General features: G+C 42.1%; 1 protein-coding gene across 1 annotated transcript; it reads left to right on the forward strand.

Moving 5' to 3' along the window:
- LOC119021108 (ataxin-7) lies at positions 1-27,952 on the forward strand. Its single transcript, XM_037101123.1, has 13 exons — positions 1-181; positions 3,125-3,223; positions 6,501-6,716; positions 6,937-7,005; positions 12,800-12,904; positions 18,412-18,703; positions 19,416-19,756; positions 19,930-20,012; positions 21,599-21,879; positions 21,998-22,187; positions 22,383-22,504; positions 22,616-23,750; positions 25,006-27,952. Exons 3-13 carry the CDS (start codon positions 6,509-6,511, stop codon positions 25,021-25,023), a joined length of 2,844 nt encoding a protein of 947 aa, XP_036957018.1. The 5' UTR covers positions 1-181; positions 3,125-3,223; positions 6,501-6,508; the 3' UTR covers positions 25,024-27,952.
- The last annotated feature ends 22 nt before the right edge of the window (positions 27,953-27,974 follow it).

Genomic DNA, 27,974 nt, shown 5'->3' on the forward strand with positions numbered 1-27,974 from the left:
TGACGTCTCTGTCCCAGAATGCAGTCTGGTAAACAGACATGGAAGCACCAGGTGAAGACCTCCACAGAGGCTGAGCACTGCACTCGCTCTTTCCCACCGTCTACTGTCTCCTTCGCCGAGTGCATCCAGTTGATTTACATCTGCCTGGTGTCACGTTTACGTCTACAGCGTCCAGAGCTCGGTAAGAATGAAGTTGCTGTCGATCCGTGACGACTGCTAATGACTTCTTCTGTGCTGTCAGCCTTCTGCCAGCCTCCTCGCTAACGCTAGTCATGGCTGGCTACAGGCTTCAGCAGCTAACAGGCTAATGTAGCCTCCACTTCTCTCTAGCAACGACTGTACCAGTCACTGACCCACACTGGATGGAGCCTGTTTTCATAACATAACTCCTGATAGACATGGTGTCTTTTTTCACATTTCGCAGTAATCATTACTGTTTAGTTTGTCTTTTCTTTTTTTGGAATGTTAATGTACGTTAGTGTGGTCAGTTTGCAGTAGAGGTGGGAGCAACGCTAGCCAATATCACTGCTGGTTCTCGACTGCCCCTGCTAGCTAATGTTAGCTAACCTAGTTTTCCTGTCAAGTTGTGGACCTGCTTATCAATGACGAGCGCTTCGTTTCTACAGAAATTGCATGTTATTATATTCTCCCAATCAAGACCTTTGACATACTGGTTTCATAGGGCCCAACACACAATGTAATTCATCTTAAGGTACTAGTAGTGACATGGATATATATCGAAAGATATAAGACTGTTTGAAAGAGGAATGTAACAGTGAATACAATACGTCCACTCTGATGTCACTGTCTGTATGTACTCATGTGTAAGGGCTGTGGGACAAGTCAGTAGGGTCTTTTGTTGACTTTTAGTGGATTTGTGTCATTATACTATGTTCATATCTTGTTATGGTCATATAGAAAATATTGAATCCAGTTAATCCTAACAAGACGATTCTGGATTTCTGAAGTAGCACTGTTTGATAATAGCAATGAACAGCAGACATTGGTTATGGCACTGAGTGCCAGTTGGTTATTTTAGGTGATATTTGCTTGTAGGTGCTATATTTCATATAGGAATAATATAAAATAAATCTTAATTGTTAATGTTATTGACAGTTAAGGAGTGGTTGTGCCACTCCACCCATCTCTTATATTCTCCGGAAAGGCTGCAGCAGGGTACAATGCACCCATTATCCTTATCTGTACAACTACAGAATTAGTTTCCCATATAGGCTTATAGTTGTAAGATGTCACATTTTGATCTCATTACCTACTCTCATACAGGCAGTTCAATGATAGATTAGATAGCAACATATTTTTGTCAACAACCGACAGCAAATGAAAGAGTGGCTGTTACATTAAAGTTCTTAGTTTTAGCTTGAAAGGTCTTAGATGATGTTCACATCAGTATGGTGTGAAAAGTTAGGAAACTGCCATGTGTAGCAACGCAAGTCAAGACAGTACTGATGGCAGTGTACATTTTGGAATAAGATAAGGCATTTTCTAATGTTATTAGTGAATGCCAAGTTAAAACTTCAGGGCAGCCAGAATGAGCTATGATCGACCAGTGTTTTTGACCAGCGAGAAAGGTAAAGCTGAATCTGGAAACGATTTTTGGAAGCGGTTAATTGAGCAGAAGTAATACTCTCTAGTGGAGGAAGAGGACATATCAGAAATTTCATCCAAATCATACCAATAAAAGCAAAAGCACAGCGATGGAATTTACTTTTAAAGACTTTGATTTACACTTCCCTAGCTTTTCTGAGAGCACCAGTTCACTGGCTGAAGCTATGGATCTATACCGTTGCAGTTTTTGTATGCCATAATATGTGGGGATCATAAATTTCTTCCACATTATGTTATTACATTTATTATTATTAGGGATGCACCAATATACTGGCTAAACATGTTGACTGCTATCAACAAAGAAGATTAATTTATTTAATGGCCGATTCATAAGCTATTGGTGAGGGACATCACTCCATCAGCATTTGTATGTCAGACTAAAAAGGTGTTTGGAGCAGTTACTTATCAAAAAAAATCTTTCTCATGTGAAAAAGGTTGTGTTCAAGGTTATTTGATAAACTTGTAAAATGAAATTTGTGCTCTTTTAAAGATACTGTAACAAAGGGCTGAATCGTTTAAAAATAGTTCAGTTATTATTTGTAACGGAATTTATCTGTTTCCCTGGAAGAACAGGGGAGATGAATAACAAGAAAAACAACGTGAGCAAAAACAAACAAACATTTGTATCAGGTATTGGCCAAATTATTATTTAAAACATTTTTATCAGTATTGGCTGAGCATTTCACAGTCGGTGCATCCATACTTGTCCCATATTTACAAAAAAATACTTATTGAGAAGCAAAGGACTATAGTGTAAATCATGAATGACAGTAGTAATGGCATTCAGTGTAAGTTTGTGAGTGCCAGGCTCTTGACATTGTGCATAAAATCTCACTTGGCAGGCTCACTGGCATGCTCGCATGGAGCAGATACATCATTAAGGTTTTTAGTTACACCTGCACTCTACCTGCTATAGTATGATGACCAAAGCATCTGCTGTTAGTTGATGGTTTAAAAGGTTGTGTTCACAAATCTTTAAAAGCTTTAATAGGTGTCAGCAAACATTTCGTCTTACTCCTTAATGAAGAATTAACCAAATTAAAATAAGTAAAGCTTGTATTTCATATGCAGCAGTTGCCGTTGTGTGGGTTTGTGTTTTGCCAACATTCATTCTCTCTCATTGAATATATAACAATATGTATGTGCATATGTATATGTAATATGCCTCAGTTCAGACAATAAAAACAATGATGAAAGGGTTTGACCTCAGTCTTTAACCAGAGTTACTGTCGGGCGAGTAACACTGGTTAGGGATGGTGCTTAACAGATTGGATTACTTCATAGTGGCAAAGAACTACATGACAAGGCCCGGGGAAGACAGTGTTCTCTTCCAGATATTGTCTTGTATTATAATATTCAGTGATTAATTTTGTCAAGGAACAGGCAAACAAAAAGCCTGATACTGACTTGTCTCCTCTCTGAACTTGTCTATGTGTGCGTGGGCTTGTGTGTGTGTGTGTGTGTGTGTGTGTGTGTGTGTGTGTGTGTGTGTCTCCAGCCTTCCTCTCCAGTGTGTGTGGCAGCCAGCGATCACCCAAACTGATGAGGATCGCCTGATTGAGTTAAAAATAAGTTCCTTTTTTCTTATTTTGCCAAGGTAAGATCTCAAAGCTATTCATTACTTTACACTCCATTTAGTACCTCACATGAATTTTTCAGTGAACGCACAAGCTGTTGACTTTCAAAAAGACTTATATTGGTTTACATGTGATGTTTGCTTCCGGTTACTTCTAATTTTCCTCATGTTATGTTAAACGCATTTGCAACAGAAGCCACATGACCAGTTGCTCACATATTTTCTCACTTTGTTACTCTGACATCATTACACATTAACCTACAATCCAGTACAACAGTCGTGCAATGAATTTTGTAGAAAGTTCTACTTACTTCTTAATTAATATTCCGCTTTAGTTTGGAATCCTGTCTTCTTGAGGCTACTGCAAGTCAAAGTATACTTTAGTTTGTACTTGGGGTGTATAGATTAAAGGTGAGGTGATTGTTTTATTTGTTGGATGTGTTTATTAGACTTTGTATGAATATTCCAAATTCAGGTTTAATGAAACTTAATCCAATACAACACCAACACGTCAGCAAACATCTAAAGCACTACTAGTTACACAGTGATGGTATGTAATTGCAAGACTTTATTATTGTGCAGGAGTTTTATTTTTTTAGGGGTCATTAATGGACAAGTTCCTAAAATGAAAATTCAGTCATTATGTACTAAATGCTGACCAGTAAAGTTTTGTAGTCCACAACACAATTCTGGAGCTCCACAGCAAAAGATGGGCTACATACTGCTCGTCCAGCAAGATCCAGGTCTTTGGAACCCCCAAGATCTGAAATTGTTTTGAAATGGATTTTTCCAGCTTTTCTTTTTTACATTTTGAAATAAGTCCTCATTTACTTCAGTTGTTTATGAGAATGCTACAACAGTGTTTTTTGCTGTAAAGCTCCAGGAGTGTTTTGTGGACAAAAACCTTCACCTGATTTTCAGTTGGCATGAGGGCGAGTAGATAGTAACTCTTATTTTCATTTATAGCTGAACCTATCCTTGCTAGTCTGTAATGTTCAATCTGATGAGTTCATACACTGGACACAGAAATGTCATGTCAGGAAAAAGTCACAACTTGTGTCTGACTTTGGCAGTTTCATATTTAATCATACTTTAGCAATATGTATATACAGAAAGTGTTGTCTGCTGAAGAATATCTACCAGGTACCGACTGCATTTTTAAAAGGGGACTGTTTAGACAATCCTGTGTGTTTTATCTGTGAAAGATTAAGAATTTGGGAAGCATGAGTACAGTTCCGGTCGCATCTTAGACAAAAAATCACTTGTAATTTTTACGAAATGATTGTTAATAACCATTGATTATGGAACATTAGGGAATCAATATGTCATAACTTGAATGTGTTTGCTGGTGTAGTTTAATTGACTGGTAATAAACAAAGCAAGGCTAAAGAGACCCATACCAGGAAATATCATCCACAGGCTCCAATGATTTGTGGCAGTGGCTAAATGGGTAAGTTACACATTACAGAGAAAAAAAGATTTGTTTTCATGCCTCTTGAAAAATACTGTTAATGTTTGGGTCATTCTGGGAGCTCTACTTCTGGTTGGTCCATTTGTCAAATAATAATTGATATGTTGCACTGCTGTGTATACCACTGATTTAATATAGAAGAGCTATCTAAGATCTGTGAGGTGTATGTGTATAAAATGTTAAAGAAAATAAAACATAACTAACTATTAGACTCTGGCAAAATCTCCAGGAAAAGGTAATTTGTTTTTTCTAAATTTAATATTAGTCTAAAGACAGAGCCAAGTTTCTGAACTGTCCACTTGAATCAAGCAACAGAGGGTCAAGGTCATTTTTGCTCAGTGCTCCTCAGACATGGCAAAAAGGAATACTTTCAACTTCTCTGCAATTCATTGGGAGGATTTTCTTTCTCCAGATACAGTAGCTATCAGAAAAAACAGCACTGAAGACTGCCTGAACCGTCTGTGTTTCTGTAATGGTTGTCTTAATAATTTCCTGTGATTATAAGATGGAGAAGAAAATCGTTACATAAAAGCAATTACTATATTATTCATTTAGAGTAGCAACTCCAGGTGAAGATTAGAAAACTTTATGCCATCAGTGTATTACTTTGTTTACAAGAAACAGCAGTCTCCATACTAAAAGTTCTCTGTGGCCAGACAAACATAGAGCGCTTCTAGTTCTTCTTTTACTTGTCTGTTGAATTTGTTCAACTTTTGGGTGGGTCACACTCATTTCATTTTGAAAGTGAAAATAAAGACAACTTGGCTGTGGATAACTATTCAAGTTCAGTAATAACAAGGGAGTCTGTTAAAGTCAGGCTCGAATCTCATTAAATGTTGCATTAATGTCGCATTATTCTTTTCTTTATTTAGTCTGTGTGGTAAAATAACATCCATGAAGATCAAATCAACGTATGTGTAAATATGCTTCTCCCAGATTCCTGTGTGTGATGGCCTACATCAATTCAAGTGCCTACAGGCAAAGCATAATGCACAGCACAAACTATGTTATGTTCACTAAATGTTAATATGTTGTGATGCACACTTGCCAAACAGTGTTACTATTAATGTTACCATATAATGTACTGTATCATGAACAAATCCTATGACCCCCCCCCCCCTTTTTCTTTTTGGTGTTGCTATTTGTGTGTAGATTTTAAATGCTTGCCTTTTTTTTCTTATCATGGATGATAACTCAAAAAATGGAATATTGCTGATGTTCAGTATTTGAATAAGCATAGTGGCCCGGCAGTCTTAGGGGGAGAAATTTAAGAAAAAATCTCACAATCGAATCCTGTTAAACCGATCTTTATGATTGTACAGAATGTACTGAAGGGAAATCTGCTGCCTTACTGTAGGATATAATGACATAATTATGTACATGTCATGGAATGTAACAAAGTAATAATAATAACAACAACAATAATAATAATGATAATAATAATAATTATTATTATTACTATTATTAATGTTGATCATTAATTAATGAATATTGTGATCAGAGCTGTATGTGTGTGTGTATCACATGTTTAAAGCGAGGTTTAGCAGCAGTGACCATCATGTGTAAGAGAGAACAAAGCTAAGGCTAATTAGCCTAACCATAGACCTTAAGGTAAACTGCCAGTCTTTTCGGTTTGTATCCTATGTTGTGTTAGCTTCGTACTTGTTGCTTGTCAAGTGGCCACAAACACACACACGCACACAGACGGGGGGGGGTGTTATTTTTTTGGAGGGGCGGGTGCGCAGAAACAACACGCGCGTCAATCAGTGAGAAAGTCCTCCTATCCCGAGCGCGACCAACGCTGACTCTTGTGTTGTTACATTGTAGCGGAAAGAATGTCGGAAAGGGCCGAGGATGACGTCAGGGGGGAGCAGCGCCGAGCGGCCAGGCAGCAGCTGAAGCAGCAGCAGCAGATCCAGCGGGGAGAAGGCTCCACAGCAATGGCGACTGTTGCGGAGCGGAGATCGCTGCCTAGTCCAGAAATAATGCTGGGGCAGCCTTGGAGCAACTGGGTCGACGCCGCCAAACTCCACGGCAACGACGGTGAGTTCCCCAGCGTCCCGAATGTGCGCGAGGAAGCGAGGTGGAGCGCGACAGTTGCCAGTCCTGTCCCCCCCCCCCCTCTTTTTTTTTTTTTTTTTTTGGCCGATTGCATGCAGTTTTTTTGGTGGAATATGAAGAAACGCTACTGGTAGCAACAGCACGGGCAGGCGAGCAAGTGCAACTATTTATTTGTCTGTGTGTCGGATCGCCTCATTTTCAGGTGCTGATTCGGAGGAAAGTTTCAAAGACTTCGGGAAAAATCGAGAAGCCATGCGTTTGTGCAGAGAAGGTGAGTGTGTTTTCTCTCTCTGTCTCTCTCTAGGGCCAAAGGTGTATTTTGGTTCCGGGGGGTTTTGCACACATACACACACACACACACAGATGGATTCAGACACTTTACGCGCAGTCTTTCGGCCGAAACGTAAAACCTGCTGTGAATCATGCGCATCACGAATACACCGGACAACCGGATATAACAGCAGAAACATGTGTCTCTTATTCGCGTGTTTAGTTGTCATTTGCATCTGGCCCCGAAACAACTTAACGCTCAACAACTTGGACCCGCTGTAGTTGTGTACAAGCCCAAACATTGTCATAACAGTGTCACGTTGTGTTTGACAGGATGAATTTACTGGACTTTTGTCATTCAGCATCCACATTTCTGCCATTTTACATAATGAAACCTTCCACCATATTTCATTTCTCACCTTATCTGGAAATGTTGTTTGTTGCCTGACTAATATCAAGCAATCTAAAAATGGCAAAAGTTGAATTAGTGGGGACTTTATCGAAAGGAGAAGCTATAAATGAAAATGTCACTGTTATATCAGTGGTTGGGACTTTTTTTTTTTTGGTAGTGGCTCGCTCTGAGTCATAGATCTGTTTGAATGATATGAAGTTAAGATGTGGCTTGCTCCGATTTTTCACACTGCTTCGAGACAGATATGACTAGCAGTCTTCTTTTTGTTAACATAACTTTAGATAAATATCGTTGCAAATTGATCAAAACGCATACTTTTCTAATGTCTTTTGAGGCAATTCCCCATCAAGCAGGATGTCCTATAGATCTCAGATTTACTGAGGTTTGATCACAACCAGACTGCTCTGATAACAAAATGATGGGATGATTATGTTTCTCACTGAAAAGGGTTCAGTAACGGCTGCACTGAGGGCTGCTATTTATTCGTTTTATATCAGGCAGTAACGGCAGAAAAAAAGGTTCAGTTGTAGCAGAATGAAAAGACACGACATCATCCGACATCTGTAATAAAACCCGCTTTGTCAAATCATCTGGCTTCTGAGCTACAGAGTGATGTTTCAGAGCAGTTTGTGCTTTAATTTTATTTTTGGAAACACCTCAATAAGCATTAGCTGATTTGTCCCGCTGGCAGTCCTGGATTTAGAACGAGCCTCACCACAAAGGAAAATTGTCGTGACAAGAAAGTGGCATCTTTCGGGATTATGAATGGACAGTCCTGAACTATAGAGCAAGTTGACAGCGCGAGTTGAAAGCTAACTTGTTTATCTAACTCAGAATAAAATGAATGAATGAATGAAGGATGAATGAACTCTGGACTACAGTCATACAGTGATTGTAATTTGAAGCCTAGCTCGTCTAATGAAAGGTTTCCCTAATGTTGTGCTCTGTCCTAAATTGTCAACCTTCCTAAAAGCACACGTTCAGAGATGGCTTGTATATTTGGCACTTCATGCGTTTCAGCAACACACCCACAGCTACTTTTAATAACTTTATAGAAAACATTTTTTATCTATGGCTCAAGGACGCACGAGCAGGACGTTCCAAATGTGACCTTGCCACTAAAGGACGGTCAGCGCAGCTGCTGGGACGCCAAGATTAAGATATGTCTGTTGTTTCTTTGATCTCCATTGCGGAGCTAAGTTTAGAGAGAAAATTAGTGCGTTCTCTGTTGTTTCCTTTTCTGAAAATTCTATTTGTGGGTATAATTTGGCAGTGAAAAATGGTACTAATTAAGCAAAAACCACGCGGATCATCTCCAGATAGTCAACACCATCATTAATTCTACAGCCAACAACAAAGAGATCACTGTGGTGTGAATCGTTGTCACATAATTTGACAGTTCTCTGAATTGGGTGACTTGATGTAGAACACCTTTGGGCACTGATTTTTTTCCCAACATTTTGGAGGCATTCGCATCTTTTAATGACTGTCTGGTTTTCATTCATATGGATCCGTCTGCAGTGATACCTCGGTGAGGACCAGCAGGACAGATGGCACGTTTTGTTTTGGTCACACGGTTTTTGGCCCACACTTATGATGTCATCAGTGTGTGTCCAGAAGCTTTTGTCCCTTTTTTTCCCTCCACATGTTCCTGTGATGTATGAAGGGTTAATTGCAGGCTTCTTGATGAGGCACTTACCTAATGTTGCATTTGCAGTTGTCAACAATATGGCCTGTGTACACACCGCGAGACCATTGCACAGTGTCAGACGCAATTGTCCTCGAGGCTCCCAGTGACAAGAAAAGTAGAGTGTTCACATTTCATACAATATATTTAAAATGTTTTGGGATACATAACACTGAGGTGGTGGCTGACCGAAAGAGATGTTGGCAGTATTGTGCTGAAGCGATGGCCCACAAAAGTGGATGAGATTTTTTTTCTCTCTGGGTCAAGAAAATAATTTTCAGGAGAAGGCAGAATGATTATTTAAATTCGAGGCTGTCATTTGACCTGAAACTGGTATTCAAAATGTCTCTGTCATGTAGCAGCGTCTGTCGGTGACTGTTGTTTGTGTCATTGGGCTGATCAACACATGCTGCTCGCGGCAGCATGTGTGTGTTCATACTAGAATGTGATTTTGTGTGTGTCTAGTAGGGGTATTACAAGTGGATGACTACACCTCTCCACCATGACTCACCACCAGATTCCTCTTCTGGTGTAACGGCCATCCTAACACACACAGATGACTAACACATTGTAAAAATGTATAGCAATTAATGACTGATGAGTCCACTCATCTGTCTGGCTTTTTATAAATCTTACAGTGGCACTGTCACAGTCGGGGAGGCTGGGTAATGTAGTGCCGGTGTCTGCCACAGGTCAGATTCAGCCAGCATGTGTGCCGCTCCAGAGGCGTCCAAGAGCTGCTACTGCTCCACCTAGATCATTTATCACTGCCACGGATGAGGATGCTGAAATTAACTGGACTTTCAGTCTCTTCCTCTGTCTCGTGCTCACAGGCTCTCTTCATCCTCCTCCAGCTCAGGTCCTCCGCTCACTCCCTCTTTGTCTTGCTGAGGCTTCAGCCCGCTTCTCTGCACTGTTTCTCGCCGTGTTTTTTTTGTTGTTTGTTTTCTCTCCGTCGCGCTCCTTTCTTGGCTTTGCTTGGTTGTTCTGTCTCTTCTTTCTCCTCCACCGTGACACACACTTTCTCTCTCTCTCTCTGTCTGTCTCTCTCTCTCTCTCTGTCCTTTTCATCTCCTACTTGCACAAGAAGAAAATGGAGATTTAGAACGGGCAAACACGGTGGCGTTAGACCTTTCTTCATGTTGTGCCATTTTAGTGGTACGGATCAGTCGGTGCCAGCCCACTGAATGCAGAGTGGCAAAGCAATCTAGCCGGGCTGCATTTATAGTAGAGCAGCCCCTTTTCCCCTTTTTGCACAACGCTCCAAGTGAACAACAACGGCAGTTTGGGAATGAGTCCCGTTTGACCTTGCTATTGATCCAGCAAGGAAATGTGGTCGGCCTGTTTCAATAAAGGGTCTGAGAGAAGGTGGTGTTTTAATGGAGAATACATGGGACGATATTGATTTAGCAAATATGTGCTCTCTCTTATTATAACTCCAATTTGCTAGAGGTACAGGCACATAGCACAGAGAGAATTGGATGAGAACAGACATGTGGAACCGAAAGGTTACCCAGAACTTCCAGGCCAGCTTCCAACTACTGCTTTAATGGCTTGTGCTTCTGCAAGTGGCAACCATTGAGTACTACTTTGCTGATGTGCATGAGCAAGGGTCTGACTACTCTGCAGTGTGCTACCCTACTCAGGCTCTATATAATTTACATGCCTTTGTCCATTATGTGAAGACGTTTGTCTATTCTGTATGGCAGACCCCAGTTGTTCTGAAAATAAGTCTTTTGGCTCCAGTGCTGCTGAAGGAGACACTTAGCAGAGTGGCTCCAGACAATTGACACACATTAAGTAGCATCAGGCTTGTCAATTCATCCACACAAGACTGCCACTGACCTCCCTGAGAGGGATCCCACCAGGTAGGGCCTTTTTTATACAGCCCCTGCTTAATGGCCCTCATCCCTCCCAGACTTGGCCAGTGATCTTTGGAGAACCCTTGACAGCCCTGGTGGAGTACATATCCAAGAGGGGCTCCACTTCTCTCCTCTTGTATCGCATCTTCTGCTCATCCCATCATACCGCCCCAGGCAATCTCTTAATTAGCCTCCTTAATTAGGTGGTTTCTGGTTTTTCTGCGTCAGGGTAAATTTTGATCACATTCTGGTGAGGAGCGGCACTTCCCTCTGATTTTGCCTCAGAGTGGCTTGTGAAGCGTGAGGCTGGGTTAGTACTGTTGGGTGGCTAGAGATGCAGGAGCGGAAGACATGCCGTCAGTGTACCTGACATTCACACTTTCTGTGCATTTTATGATTGTGCGCCTGAGAGTTGCGCTGCTTTAGTGGCACTAGAAGAAAAGTCCCATCTTTGCATCCCCCCCAAAAAACCTGAAAGAAGTCATTTCTCCATTTTAATTGTAGTTAATCCTAGAGAGAGGCACTGTGATGGTGTAAGTGTACTCCATTACTCCATAACGTCTTCTTATTTTAAACATGAACTGGCTTTAGAGGTGGAGGTTTTAGATGAGTCCTGACTTTGGAGAACGTGACCAGTGTTCTGGATTTGTTTATTTGGATGCTTTGGATATTAAACTTTCTGTCCATCTTACTGAGATATGCACCTTTTCTGACACGACACAATGCCATGAAAACCAGCAACACTCTGTTTTGAGTGTAAGGCCTCTGATGACTACTGTCATTATCGTGATTGTGTTTCCTGGAATATTAGTTAATCATTTTGTCTAAAAAATGCCCCACAGTTGGCAGCCATATACCATTTCAAAGGTGTAAAATGGTATGAAATTTGAGGATTATCATATCTTGTACGTCTACAGTATTGAATTCTACCATATTGTTGTTATTTAAACAAAATCGTTTTCATTTATATCAAGTTTCTTGTCTGTCTGGACGTCATATCTTTTTGAATATAATAAGGAGTTCAACCGAAAAACCTTTCTCTTTAAACAAAAACAGTAACTGATGATGATGATGATAATAGTAATAGTAGTGGAGTGTAACAGTAATATTTTCTGAAATGGCTATCGTACTGCAATCCTAGCCCGAGGTGATGACTTGAAAAGGCTTGTTTTGTCTCCCCAACCATCCAAAAACCACATATGTTCAGATTACTATCACATAAAAGTAGTAAAAGCAGCACATCTTGACTATTAACAAACTGGAATTAGAGAATGTTTGGCAGATTTTACTCCGGCAATTAATCAGTAATCAAAAGTTGCAGCTCATTGTTCTCAAAATCCTTTCAATCATTGAATTAAGACAGCGAGCATGAAGGAGATGGGAGAGGGTTCCCAGGAGAACAACAACACAGAGCGAAATCATAATGAACATTTCTCCTTGATGAGAGCTCTTGCTTGAATTTGAAGTCACAAATAGTCCCCACTCATACATCTTGTATGTGCTGTGTTGGATTATATGTTGAAGAGACCTTAATTCTTTGACTGCAGGTAACCTTTGAATTGCTGGCTCTGCAATTTTCCTGCTTCTTATCACAGTTCTCTATGATGAATGTGCCTAGTGCTGGGATAGCTATTATATTAGCATGTGTCCGGTTACCTTGAGTCAACTCTTCAGTTATTTTTGATATTCTTAGTATGGTTATGTGTTTTCATGCGTGTGTTTTTACGGTGTCTGAATTTTACCTAGGAAATCATTGAATTTTGAGCTATGACAGTGTTATTTGTCCCCTCCTTGACTTGTGTCCTGTGTGGTTTGATTCTTCCCCTCTGCACAGACATGCCCATATTTGGCCAGTGTCCCGCACAGGACGACTTCTACCTGGTGATGTGCAGCCACTGCAGCCAGGTAGTCAAGCCCCAAGCCTTCCAAGCACACTACGGTAAGTGTCATGCTCTTGCACGCACATGCAAATATGCAGTCATTTTCTGACTTGTATAGATAACCCAATACAAATAAGGAAGTAACAAAGTAGTTTTCACTTCAGGGAACTGTACACCACTTCAGGGCTGGTGCTGATACTTGACACATTAACATACAGTGTGATATTACTTCTCTGTCCGACTTTGTATTCCTCCACCACTTTTCCTTCTCCACATAGTAACACGAGAAGGGACGCCGCACACTTTGATTTATTTATTTATCTAACTCACTGTCTCGCTTGTGTTTGCAATTCCCCTGTTAATATTTGATGTGACTCTCTGGTTCTTTGCAGTAATGTTTTTTTTTTTTTTTTAAATACATATCAGATTTCTCCCTCTGTTAATATTTGGGGATGTGCGTATGTGCCTTTGCGTGCACAGATTTCCACTTCTCAGTGCTAAAGCTGTACCTCTGACTAGTGCTTAAGTAAATGGATGAATTATAGATCTGTGAATAAAGCGACAGCATCACAGTGACGCTGACAGAGTTAGAAAATGCCCACAGCCACTGGAAGAAATAAGCTGTTTGTTCAATCCCAAACTAATTTCCCGATAATGTTAAGGAAGGGGCACCTTAGCATGTCATCATACTAGAACTTTAGACTTTGATTCAATACTAGTATAAAAAAACAAACACCTCGATACTTTGGCTAAAAGCAAATATTTTGCTAAAAGCAGATATTTTTTTGGTTCATGTGACCTCCTTATTATCATTGGTTTTACTCCCATCCCATCCCTGACAGCATTATCTTCCAATAATCTGGACCTTTATTGCCCTAAATGTGTACAGAGTTGTAGTCACTGAATTTATGTCAGTGTGTTCTCCATGAAGTGAGACAGCAATTACAGTTGTCAAGGTCAGCCACAAGAGGGAGGTATAACAGCACATGGCTCCAATAGGACCTGTCCTTGTTACTGTGTCAACATCACTCAAAGAGAGGACTCCTCCCACACTGTTGAACAATGTAGACCGATAGAAACCTGTTTGGAGCACACTATTTCTTATTAACTACAGTATTGAGTGGAGTCTGAAGGATTTTGAATGATAAGGAGCCAAGCACTGGAGGGGATTACAGTCTCTGTGAAGTAAAACAGTGCTGACAACATCCCGGCAGGTGGCCGTGGTACATCTTTAACAGGCAGCTACTGTGCACGCTCTGATATGAGTCTACGCATCCAAAATGAACAGTGGTTTTACAGTTGATATTGGCTGCGTATAGGCTCTTATTTGTATTTTCAATCATGCATTGATGATTCATTAGTCACATGAGCATGATTGATCGAATACTCTTTGCAGCTCTAGTTGATACTAAGTAATTTATAGAGATGCTCTAAATCATAGCAGTTTTTGCAGCCATGTAAGATATTATACGAGTGATTGTAAACGGGATTAAATGTACAAATAAAAAGGTTTTATTGTACTTGAGATACTTAAATAATTATTAAATCTAAAATATTATTTTTTTTTTAAATGATGTAGTAGTTGAAACGTAGTGTTAAAACAATATAGACTATAGAGCATAATGAGACCTGATAAATTTCAGGTGTACCTGTGCGACCAGTGAAAGTGTTAAGTTCCTTTTGACTTACTTTTGGACGTATGTGAATATCCCTGGAGTCCAACAAAATTATGGTCCGGAGATTACTGGGCCACGAAGAAGTGAGTCGGTGTCGAGCCATGATTGAATCCATTCAACATATTTTTGTATTTAGCGCCAAATCTAAAACTAATGATGATACTGTTGATGAAATCAGAAAAGCACTTGATCGTTGCAGCTGATCCAGACTCTGTAGATGAGATGGATACATCTCTAATAACTAAACTTGTTCACCATCACCCATACATAACTAAATGCTTACAAATTGCTTAATAAGAAGCAAATGATGCCTCACTTAACATCCATTAATGTAGAGGTCGTAAGCACCAGAATGTGGCTCCAATTTATGATTATCTTAATGAATTTAATAATCTGACAATAATCTTTTTGATGAATCAGTAAACCTTTTGGTTTGTAAATGTAAAAATAGCAGAAAATTCTGATCATAGTTCCCCAAGTTTCTCATGTCCTCAGTGTAGCCTAACAGCCTAAGTCTAAGATTGTCCATTTACTGTGATATGAAAAGCAACAAATCTTCATATTAGAGAAGCTGGAACCAGAGAATATTTCTGCATTTTTGCAATGAATGACTCGATTAATAGATTATTAGAATAGTTAGCTGACTAATCGTGTCAGCTCCACACAGGAGCAGTCTAAATCTAAGTGAAATTCGGTAGCCATGCTATTATACGCGGGGTTGCTCTTGCTGTGATTTTCCTCCCTGCTTCCTCCCTCTGCTGTCATTATAGGAAGACCCCATGTGGTGTTAACACGGGGCAAAGGCACTGATCTCAGCACCATCATCGAGATGGTCTCAATATGATTTTTGCGTGCTTCTTTGAGCCCATCTGTCTCCCGTTAGGTGTTTGTACTTCTCGGCTCGGGCTGATCCCAGCAGGGGTGACGACTCACCGCAGAACGGGAAGCTGCAAGCATCGGCTGCTGTTTTTTGCATTCATTTGTGAAACTGTGAACAAAGACTTTCAGGCAAGGCCTTGGCTGAGCAAACACATTTTTGGAAGATGCTTGAGCTTGAATTGCGAGGACTCTAAGCATATTGTATTTATTATTTTTACTAGAAGGACAATGTTATTATTGTTAGCGAACAAAGCTTGTGGAGACGGTAGTCAGGCCGTCACACTTGTGTGTCTGTGTTTGTCTCTCACTCACACAGTCAGGGATTCCCCTCAGCACTGAGCCAACTGTTTGATTGTGTGAAATAGGATATTGAGGCTCCTCCTATTCCTCGTGTCTGTTGTTTCCCCACATTTTTCTCGAGTCCTCTTTTCTTCCTCTCCCACTGCTGCTGGTGTTGGCTCTCTATTCTCTGTGTTAGTGCTGTTAGTGTCACGCTGGGGTTTCCTGGTGTGAGTTTGTGTGCAGGGTGTGCTGTTGATCGTGACTGGGACAGGACAAGGGTGGGAGGGAAATAAAGAAAGGCTGCTAAGAGGAGGGAGGGAGGATATCTGGAGTGTGTTGTGAATGGGCATGTAGACAGAGGCCCTGAGGTGAGAAGAGGGCACTCTTGAAAGCTTTTTTTTCCTCCCTTAAAAGGGAAATTGGAAGAAAGACGGTGTGTTTTTGTGTGTGTTGGGGGCTCAGGGAGTGGCAGCCCTGTGCGTGCATGTGTGTAGTATCTCCTCCACTGTTTCTGCAGCAACAAGCTTGTTTGCAGGTCACCTGCTGAGACTGAGCTTTGGCCTATGGCCCAGTTCACTGCTACACCATGGAGTTAGCCCAGTAAAAAGGTTAGAGAACCAGGCCCACACCTCATCATGGTAGCTACCGGCTGACAGACATTTTCTATCCAGACTTGTCAGTGCGCCTGTCCTGAGGCTGTATCCTCATACATTCACTTCATGTTTGCAGTTTTTTTTTCCTTCCTTGTTCTTTGGCCATCCTGCTCATGTGCGAAAGTGTTGACAACAGGAGGGTCGTGTTAACCTTTAGTCTCCTCAGCTCATCAGCGGACACCTCTCTCTCGCTCTCTCCACTTATGGTCTGAGTCTGTTTGACCACCCCGTGACCCCCGAGGCCCAGTATATTTGTTAGGGAGCTGCTCTCTTGCCAAATACTTGAGTGCAGTTTACAGTAGGGCTGGGCAATAGAGCAACATTTTATTGATATTGGATATGAAACTATATCTTGTCTTAGATTTTGGATATCTTTACATCACGGTATGGAATAAGTGTTGCCTTTGCCAGATTCTAAAGGCTGCTGTACAGTAATGTGATGTCATCTTCTGTACTTACCTTGTTCTAATACTTGCCTTTAGCCACTTGGGGTTAGGGTTAGTGTATTATAACAAGATTACTGATGATTATTCTTAAAACATCTAAGAGTGTTAATATTTTGTCAAAGTACAAATAGTAATCCCTAAAATATTAATATTGAGATATTTGGTCAAAACTGTCTTTTTAATATTGATTTTATTGCCAAGTCCTGGCATTCATTTTTTAGATTTTGAGATGTATTCTGTGCATCACGATACATTAAAAATATTGCAATGTAATTTTAAGGCCATATCATCCACAACTAAGTTGCAGTAAGCTTCATCAAGTAAAGCAACTTAATCTACAAGAGAAGTCTAATATTACATAATTTGGTCTGATAAAAGTTCTTGGATGCTTGGGAGTTTGTTGCTAGTGGGCTGAGCACCAGTCACAACCGTTCTCGATTAACCGATTAAACAAAGCAGGGCCCGCTTTGTTTTTTGGGTAAAATGCACTCTCCTACAGAATCACCCCAATCATTCTGATATGATTAAAGCTGCTGTAAGTGTTGCTGCTGTTTTAGCTAACCTCCTGTCTGTTTTGGAGTTACAAATCCCTCCCTCATCAAATGAACACGCAAACACAAGGTCCTGCTCTCTGCACACTCACGAGCAGACAGGACTCTTTATGGAGTTCTCTGCCCTGATTGGATAAAGCGGACAGGGATACCTGAAAATGTATTTTCTCTGTTACTGCATGAGCAGCAGCAGCAGCAGCACAGACATGGATTACTGACCTAACACTCTATAACGGGGATTACTGTTGGAGTATAGAGCTATTTAATACTTAGTCCATACTAAAAATATATCACTTACAGCTGCTTTAAGTCTTTGCAAGTCACATGGTAATGCAATAAATATCGCAGTGGAACATAACATTGTAACTTTATTTTTTTACAGTGTCAGAAATCCTTAGTTTCTGCTGTAAACTAATCAACTCCAGACACTGTGTAAAGAGTCTGTGTTGTGATTAACTGGCTCTACGTTGTGGAACAGCGGTGGAAATGTCAATGAAATTATTTTGAGTGTGCCATTTCATTGTTGTATGCCGTTGCTGAAAATAGCAAGTGATGAGAGCCTTCTTCAAAAACTCAAAGCCATCTGAGCTCATTGTGGGAGCACACTCCAGAGACCAAGGTTTGATGATGTTGGGAAACCATGCTGCACTTAAATTTTCCTCAGAGTAAAACATATTTAGTTTTGGATGCAAGCAGTTTGTGATCAACATTTTTTTCTCCCTCTCTTCTATTTCTGTCTCTCCATCCACAACAATCTTTTCTGCTGTCATACTGCTTTTCATCAGTTTGCGCAGTAGCTGTTGAAGAAGCTCAGGCAGGAAATTAAGCTTTTGACCTGTTGGCCATTTCTATTTCAGGCTGAGTTGGCGTGAATCACAAATGCTGTTTTTTTTGGTTGAGGTAGCCTGCTCACTACTGTCAGGGGATGATGACTGTGTGCCAGCTTTTCTCTTGACTCATGGCCCTATTTTTGCCTCATTTACTCATATAAGCTAGTCTGTTTGATAAAATCTTTGCGATGCTTGACTCTAATAATCTGTTATTTTTAAATGCCACCTTCATTTATATTGTTTCTCCAGAGAGAAGACACAGTTCGGCCATCAAGCCAGCCTCCACCTCGCCCTTCCCCGTGTCGGGCAAGAACCGCAGCAGTGGCAGCGGACTTGGGCCTGTGCTGGGCTCGGGGGCTGTAGCTGGAGTGGCGAGTGGAGGCATCCTTGGGCGACCTACCACCGCTGGATCCAGCTTATCCTCCTCTTCTGCGTCCTCCTCCTCTAATCCCAAACTCCTCAAACCAGCCAAAGAGAAGCAACCAGGCATTCAGCGCAGACCGCCCCCTGCTCCCTTCAGGATGATCCAGCCGGAGAAGATGTACGGTTCACTGGGTCACTTCTGCAGTGTTGTGCAATATGCTGATTTACAGTCACCGTCAAAAGTTTACATACATTTGTAAAGAACATTCACACCACTGACAGCTGAAGTAAATGACAGTCATCATCTCGTTACAATGTGACATTCATGTGGATGCCACTTGATGCGAACCAGCCACTCGAACACAAAGTCTAGACCTGTAGCTGCTTTGATAACTGAGCTGACAGCTACAGTTTAGCAGCAGTCATCTGTTACTCTGGTAGTATGCTGCCCCCTGTTGGTTTGGAGTATAAATTCAACAGCTGCACTTCAAAGCTAGTGTTCAGGACCGTTTAATTTCAATATAAATTATTCTTTACATAATCTTACTTCCTCCACTCCTCCTGGTCTTCACTCAGCTTGTGTTTGATATGTTCCTACTCATTTCATAGGCTGTGATCTTAATGAAGAAGAGTTGTAGTGTGATGTCATTTAAAATCCAATCATCTCTCAACCACGATCTGTCAGAGAGAAATACTATATTTTGACAGTCTGTTGTTATTTGCTATAACTTTTGATAAGTGATGGATCATATTAGATTTATGCTTTGTCCTCCCAGCCCCATCCATACGTACACATCTGTCTCGTACCATGCCTTCGTCACTGGCTCTGTGTTTCTAACTCTCAGCTTCCTCCTTGCTGCCCTCTTCATCTCTGTAACCTTCTCTTACAGCCTCACCCCGGCTGTCAAGGTGGAGAAGATGCATCTGAGGGTGGACTCGTCAGCTAAGCTGGTGCAGGCCGCATCTGCCCCCGCCACCACCTCATCCTCCTCTACATTCTCCTCTAGCACCACTGTGAGCTCCAACACTACCACCATCACCACCTCCTCCTCCTCCTCTTCCTCATCAGCCCTTAAACCAGGCCTTAACTGTCCCTCCATACCAAAGCCTCCATTACTGGCCCCCGGTCAGATTCCCAACGGCAAGGGCCACCTCTCAGTCCTCTCAGACAAGAAGCAGGACAGCAGCAGCAGTGCCAGTAGCAGACGCCACCTTAACAAGAAAGTGACAGGTCAGTTGGAGGCAGCGAAGGATTATATTTTGTCTCACATCTTAACGTATTCTTTCATCTGAGGCTAATATTTAAACAGCACAACTTGCAGTTAAGTTGCCAGACCAGGCGATTTGTCACAATGTATGTAAGTCACAGTTTTCCTCTCCCTCACTCCCCTCCTATGCCTGCAGAACGGGAGTTCAATCCAGATATCCACTGTGGCGTTTTGGATATGACAGCTCGGAAACCGTGCACAAGATCCCTAACATGCAAGGTAACCACGCTTTCTGTTCTGAATTTTGGCCACACATTATTTAGAATACAAAGCAGGCAGTTAACAGCTCCTTATAGTGGATTTAATCGCTATTTGTGTAATGTACTGAAACAATAATAATACTTACTCCCTTTTTTCAAAAGAGGAATCCAAAGAATCCATCTAACGCTTTACAACATACAACTAAGGACCGTCCAGAGGTTTGCGTTCCTCTCAGAACGAGGAGGCTTGCGAGCGAGTTATACTGGCTTTGACTTAGGAACTGGAGACTAGCCTAGCTTTTTAATGTTAGCGCTGGTTTCAACTATAATCTGTTGGACAGTGAGTGTGGCTGTAGTGAATCTAGTGGCGCTGCCAGTGACTCAGCAGGTGATGAACTAAACTGAACGGAAAGTACCATCGAGGCACTCGATGTTCCTTTCATTTTAGTTCAACACCTGCTGAGTCATTAGCTCCTCCTGCACAGCCACAGCTCCTGCCTCAATGTTAGTCATCCTACGTTACAGAAAGGGGGTTTAGCTAATGTTAGCTGTCTCTCTTTCTCTGGTTTAGTTGTGGTGATGACTAAACTGTCAAAACTCACAACTGGTAGTAAACTCATCTCTCCATATGTTACCAAGTACAGAGGAATGTATGTTATCACAGAGTAATCAGTAAAGCAAAGAGTGCTTAAATCACTGATGGTGGCCCTCCAGCTGTTACCTGCCTTTGTGACTGTCAGAGTTGGAGTGATATTGTGAGCTGTTTTCAGTGTGCACTGCTCACTATATTGTGTAGCATGATTTAGCCTGAAAATAAATATGGCGATATTATTTTAAGGCCATATCATCAACCCCTAGAATATGTGTACTGATTTCAAAGCAAAAATGATCTTAATGTCTGTTGTGACTTAATAAATAATGATCAATAACTGAAAGACAGCTGAGCTCTGTAGGTTTATAAAGAGTTAATCAGAGATACTTGTTGGACTATAATCAGATGCAATAAGGTACACTTGTTTCTGGTAGGACTGTCACTGTTTTACATTCAAAACTTCTGTTTAGGTTTTTGAATGAAGCATCAAATGTCTGTCGTCATATGTATTGATGTCATCAGCCTAAAAATACAAAGACAGTTCTAGAATACAAAAGACTCAGGTTGACACATTGAACTGAATGAGTGAACCTTTTCTTTTTTCTCTCTTTTTTAATTTGAATGTTGATTTATAATTCCAGTGACAGTGTTATGATTGAAATTTCAAAACGTTGAATTAGTCGGTACAGGCCTAGTTTCGGGCAGCAAGACAGATTTAGACTCAATGAAATGCAGTATCTCTGCTTGACCCACTGTAGTGAAGGAACATCTCCCCCAGTGCAACAGTGTGGCTCATTAATGTATTGGGAATAGTTCTTGGACATCGACTCACAGACCTTACGGTGGGGTCAGGTTGTTGTCACTGTTGAGCTCAGGATTAGTTGGTAATAAAGCAAAAGCTGAATATCACAGGACCTATTTTTAATATTTTCATAGGATGACTGTGATCATTTTCAGCAAAGTCAACACGTACACAATATTACTGACCTTTGACCTCTCCGCTGTCCCACCAGACACATTCCTTAAGCCAGCGGAGGGCGGTGCCAGGGCGGAGGAAGCGCTTTGACACGCTGCTGGCGGAGCACAAGAACAGAACAAGGGAACGGGAGAGGGAGAGAGACCCTCACCCACCCCATTCCCAGCAAAACCCCTCTCTCAGGGACCCACACCCCTCCTCCCACCTCGCCGCTGCCCACGACGCGCACCAGGTCGCTCTTGGCAACGGCCCCGCCCCAGACGCCACTAAGCCTTTGCCAGTCAGCAAGCCCAAATTTCACAGCCCTGGTCTTCCACGGTACGTCCTGCTCCAGATGTTGATTATTTTTTTTTCCCCTCATTTTGAATGTGCGTGTGGTGAGTTTTTCTGGTTAATGTTCAAATTACCAGCCACACTTTATTCTTTCTTTCTTCAGACTAAACAGCAGTCACGGCGGTGGTACCCCCGGAGACCCTGCAGTAGTCAACGAGTCACCACACCACCCCCAGACTACCCCCGATGGCTTTTCCCGACCCTCCAGTGACGAGGGAGAGAACGAGGAGCGGGAGGACAACGCTGACAAACTGGATTGTCACTATTCAGGTTATCACCCTCGACCGGCAGCTGTAAGTGCACTCAGCTGTAGACTACTTTCTTTTTTTATACTGTAATTAAACCATGAAGAAGACTAGACTTTTAAAAGATAATCAACGCTTGTATCCAACTTCTCTGTGTCAGTAGAATTATGATGACTGTAAAGTGTACTTCATAGTTGTTGTCGTACCAGAAGATGGTGATCAGTTCCCCTTCTGTGTTCCCAGTACTGTACGTTTGGAAGTCGACTGTTTGGGAGGAGCTGTTACTCGTTTGACCGGCGATGGGACAGAGTGCGATATGCCCTCACCTCAATGATGGACAAGCACGTCAACTCTCAGATGTGGAAGTAAGTCGATCTAACTAAGTTTTTTTTTTTTTTTCATTAACAGCCTTCTTCTCTTTTAAAGTCGTCTTGCTTGCATTAACAGTTAAGGAATGATGTTCCTCCCTGTTGCAGGAAAATCCCCTTGGCCTTGGAGAACTCCTCCTCTGTTGCACCTACCCATAGGACAAGCACAAATTCCCATGGTAGCACTCCCTCGTCAGGCTTCCTGGGCCCCCCTGCCACCTTGCCCCAGACTCCTTATAGCCAATCCTATGAGGGCAAGTCCATGCTCTCCTATGGGACCACCTTAAATGCCCGCAGCTCCCCACAGGGCGGGGCTGAGCACCCGGCCTACGGCATTACGCAGGCCCGACAAGTGTCTTCGTCGCCGCAGATGCCTTCAGCCCACTTGTCCTCATCCTCCTCTTCGGCTCCTTCCCTAGCCTCAGGCCGGGCTCTTAAGTCCCGTTCCTCCAGCAGCAGCACTACCAAGTCGTCATCGTCCTTCAAGCCCAAGGAGATCTCCTCTGGCTCCTCCACACCCCTCATCCCCAACAGCAGTGGAGTCAACAGTAACAGTAGCAGCACTAGCTTAGGCTCGGGGAAGAAGAGGAAGAACAGCTCTATTCTCGCCTCATCCCACGGCCCCTCTGAATCCTCCTCTTCTAATGCCAACTACTCTTCCTCCTCCTCCTCTTTCAAGAAGAACTGTGCAAATGTCGGCAGCTCAGGGAGCACCTACCACCACGGCTCATTAGGTCCTTCATCCTCATCGTCATTGTCCTCCTCTCACAGCGGAGTCCACAGTGTTGGGCTCAACTGTGGGCCCACTGTGCGGACCAACTCACTTAGCCTCAAGGCCGAGCCTTCTGGAGGTTCAGCAGGCGGCTCCTCAGGGCCGCCAGCGCGAGGTCCTCCCTCGGGCAGCCCAGCCGAGTCCATCAAGCGCATGAGTGTAATGATGAACAGCAGTGACTCCACCCTTTCCCTGGGGCCCTTTGTCCACCACCAGTCCTCATCCGACCACCACACCAGCTTCAGCCACCACTCATCAGACGGGCGCCTGGAAGGCAAGAAGCGCAAAGGCTCTCCTGCCTCCAGCGGCATTAATAGTGGAAGTGGGGCAGGAGGGCTCGGAGGAGGAGGGGGACCAGGACCAGGTAGACCCAAAGTGGCCAAGTCACCTGCCATAAACAACATCCATGGGAAGCATGGGCGGAGCATTCCAGGGACACCAGGGCTACCAAACAACTCTCATTTACATCAGGTGAGATTTGCACCAATCCAGATGCATTTCAATAGAATAGATGAAATTCTACACCTGACAGCACATGACAGTGATTAAACAAGGGTTAGCCAGAAAATGTGTCAGTAAATGTGGAATACTTGTTGGAGCAGGTGATTGATTTGTCGGGTGAAAGGAGATACGTCTGAATCCCACCTTAGTGTAATTCATTAATCCATTAAGACGGCAAACTTTCACTGTTTTCAGCCTCTTAAATGTGAGGTTTTGTAACTGTCAAGTGGACAAATATGGGTTTTGGGCTGTTCATTGAGTGACAGAAAAAATTCGAACAAAGATGTCAACTGCTGTAACTTGGGTTTGGCATTTTTCACCATTTTGACACCATATAGACTAATTGATAAATCAAAAAATAATCATAGAATTGATTGATGATGGAAAAAAAATTAGATGCAGACAAATGTGACGAATCTGAACTGCTGTGTTATAAGCCTTGACACAGCAGACATTAATTCCTCGTAGTAAGAAAAGCACAGGTGTTACCAATAACATTGACAATGGCTCTGTTCTGTTCAGCTGTCCCAGCAAGTCATGACAGCGTGACGGTGACACAGCATGAAACTGAAGCAGCTAAATGGCATTCAGCCACAATTGATTTGATTGCGTACACCTGTGGTCACCTCGCTGTGACAGGTCAAAATGTATTGGCATCGAGTTATGGGAAATTATTTGTTAAATGCAGCATTAAAAACATAAAATTTGAATATAAAACAATATTAGATCATTTAAAGAAACATGACTCTGTTCCAAAGCTGCAGTTCAGTTATTGTTGTCGTGAGTAGTGTTGGGCAAGTTACTCAGGAAGTAACTCTTTACTCATTACTCCAATAAAAAGTAATAATAATACTTCACTTATTACCTGACGTCAATCGACAGTCATTACAGTCGTTATTTTTACATGGGTAACATCTCCACGATGTATCAGATCAGTAGAAATGGATTGTCATATTCATAAGTATGGTTTCATTGGTATGTGACTTGTTACTTCATGGGCTTTTACACCAGAGAGAGCAGGTTCTCTGCCCTGGAGTCTGACATGCTGCACCAGCATGTTTCCGCAGGGCCTCTCCTGCTTCATGTGTTTTTAACAGCCACTGTCAGTTGGTTGCAATTTGAAACCTCACTGCTAGATTCCACTAAATCCTCCACACTGGACCTTTTAGTGCTTCATGTACAGACACATAACTGAACAACCACCCTTTTCCCCCTTCTCCCCCAGCCAAAGGCTCGTCCCTGACAGCGATGTCCGGCTTCTGTGTATGGACCCGGCAGGCGGACGGGGAATAGTCCGGAGCGGTCCGCATGCCGCTCTGGACCGCACGAGGCCTTCTAAAATCAAACCCACATTACTCTCAGCTTCCCACAATCCTCAGGGTGGAGATGATCTGGACTGCCCAGTGAAGTCAATGTGGTCCTTACTATTTCTCCCAAAGCCATGTGTGTGTGTTTTTGTGTGTGTGAGAAGTAGGGGTGGGGGGAGGGTGGTGGCACTGCACCGGGATAGCGTGGAGCGCTAAGGGGTCTAATGAGCGAGCCAAGGACCCCCCACGTCGAGTGTTGTCCCAGTGTTCTGAGAGGTCTTCCTGTCTGGTTGGAACAGTAGCAACAGCCATGGGTCTCTTGAGCTGAGGTTCAAAGCTCATCGGGTTCAGGTCAAGGGCTGCTGCGACGAGCCGTCACAATGCCGAGCAACTGGGGAGACAACAAGCCGATCTCTTCCGTGTTTGTTAGAATGAGTGTGCGAATGTGAGTAGGAGTACGAGTATTTTTCTCATGTCAGATTCTGCTGGACTACTGGAATTTCCGACTTAATTACACCCCCAGCGCCTGATCTCAGAAGCCTTTGGAAGGAGAGCAGGAGCAACAGCAAACTGTTACTTGCAAACACCTTAAACAACACACAATCACCTTGTTGTTTCACTTTTCCGCTAGTCTGACTCTCCGGTGACGTGTTTTAGTAACCTCGGGTTACACGCTGTAGCCTGAAAGGGGCCCGTAGGGACGATCTGGTCAATTCTTTTATTATCCAGAATAATTATGCAAGTGTTACCTTTTTATGATTTCTTATGAGCTTTTTACACTGAACTACAAAGAGTCTTTGTAGACATGGTGGAGACAGTTGTGCTCTCAAATGTGAAAAGGATGCCTGATGTGCCCATTCGATTGAATCTTTTGTCAGAGGAGGAAGCTCGGTCTCGAGGACACCTGTTAATTTTTCGGAATCTTTTCATTGTCGCAAAAACGATCGCCACAGTAGACCTGCCCCCAACTGTGAACAGCACTAAATAACTACTTTCTCCACAGGCACTGCTTAGTTGTCCACAAAGCTAGCCAAGAGCTGCTATCAGCTTTGCCAACTACTTTTTATTTTAAAACTAAAAGGTGGGCAGTCTCGCTCATGAAGCGGTGATGGTGCATTGCCTGTGTGGATCTGAAGAAGAATCCGTGCAAACTGTATTTGCTATTGCCACAACTTACCTACTCTTTTTTTTTTTTTTCTTTTTTTGAACCCATACAGCTGTGTGAAATCCACAGCTGTTGTGGGCAGATGTGAATTATAATGTTTTTATTTTTTTTTCCTACATAGGGAATCAGGTATGGTACGTCTTAACTGGAGCAAACTTTATGCACGTCACCTGTCTTCTTTGGGTTTGATTGTCCCTCCTGTGTGTTAGTTAACCACTACCCAGGCTCTGGGTGTACAAGTTCCAATGCCTCGTCGTAACACTACGTTGGTGCGTGTTGAGAAAAGATTTGTCACAGTAGAACGGATAGCCAGGCATTATACTATATTCCTTTGTCAAAATGGAGTCTTAAATCAGGCAATAGTTTCCCGTCTCTTCGGGATGTGTGTGGGTTTTATGGTGCGAGATTCATAGAGATGGCTTCACGGGACACATTTAAACTTTTGGCAACACCTGTTGATTTATGGAACCTCCACTGATGTCAGATAGTATGGAATAGTAGAGGAGACCATTTTTTTTAAATAAAAAAAAAAGAAAACTTAATTTAGCTTTTTTCTTGTAGCCTATGTATCAAACAATATTGAAGTATCCCTATTTGAGAATACATATTTTGTTAACGAGTTGTACATAGTGAAATATGTATTTTTGCACAGGCATTTTTCATACACGCTGAATTTTTTGGTACAATTTTAAAATTATTTATTTAGTAGAGAAAAGAAAAAAAAAGATGGAAAGTTAAGAGTGGTTCACTGCCAAGTCTATATAATGCAATACGCCTATATGTAGAAGCTGAAGCATCTCATGAATCGTGTACTGAAAACCTTTTAAGGAACAAAGATGAAGGGTTGCCACTGTAGCATGTGTCTGTCCGACAGAGGAAACCTTTATTCACTTTTCAAGGTCTCAATCACATGTGCTTTTTACAAGACATTTTCCGTTGCCTATGAATCAAACACAACAAAAGAAGTTAATGTATGACCCAATTAGCCTGTGATTCTGAACTGTCCTGCAGGCTCGAAGCTGTGCCCATTGTCTAACCAGTGTCCACGGACTCTTCAGTCATCCACTTTGTAGACCTTAAACACATTTCATGATTGAAACACTTAACGCTCTTCTTTTTATAAAAAGGCTGAAGGGACTAAAGCAATCATCGCAAGGAAGAGGAACACTTCAAAAACAGTCCACCTGCTTGCATTATCGTTGCCAAACAAGTAATTTGAATCACAGCTTTTAAAGAAATAGTTTGCCGCTTTTAAAAGAAATATCAAATTAAGAAAGTGCCTGAATTTGTTTCACCCTGACTGTTTGAAGACAGTATTCTTTGGGTTGTTTTACCTTACTTGAATGTTAAAAAGTGTTTAGGAGTTTGCTTTTAAATCTGCCTATGAACCCTAAATGTGGTAAAACCTGAGCTCGTCAGCTGCCCATTATAAAACACTTTTGTATTGTGTGTTTTTCTTTGGGGAGGTGGGGGGTATATCCAAGTTTTCCAGACAAGACATTGAGATTTTCTGTTAGCCTCAGTGCGTGGCTTAAGCCCCCTCTGGTTTACTGGGATTTGTACGTTTGAAAAAAAAAAAAAACAAAACAAAAATTTTTCAATCAAGTGTTTTGTTTACCCTCAAACTCAACTCACACCTTGGCATTGTTTTCAGTCGATGGAAGCATTGCGAGGATGCTTTTTTTTTTTTTTTTAATTAGCACCATAGACTTGGAATGTGAA

The sequence above is a fragment of the Acanthopagrus latus genome, chromosome 6 (genome assembly GCF_904848185.1).
Source record: "Acanthopagrus latus isolate v.2019 chromosome 6, fAcaLat1.1, whole genome shotgun sequence".
NCBI classification, from domain to species: Eukaryota; Metazoa; Chordata; class Actinopteri; order Spariformes; family Sparidae; genus Acanthopagrus; species Acanthopagrus latus.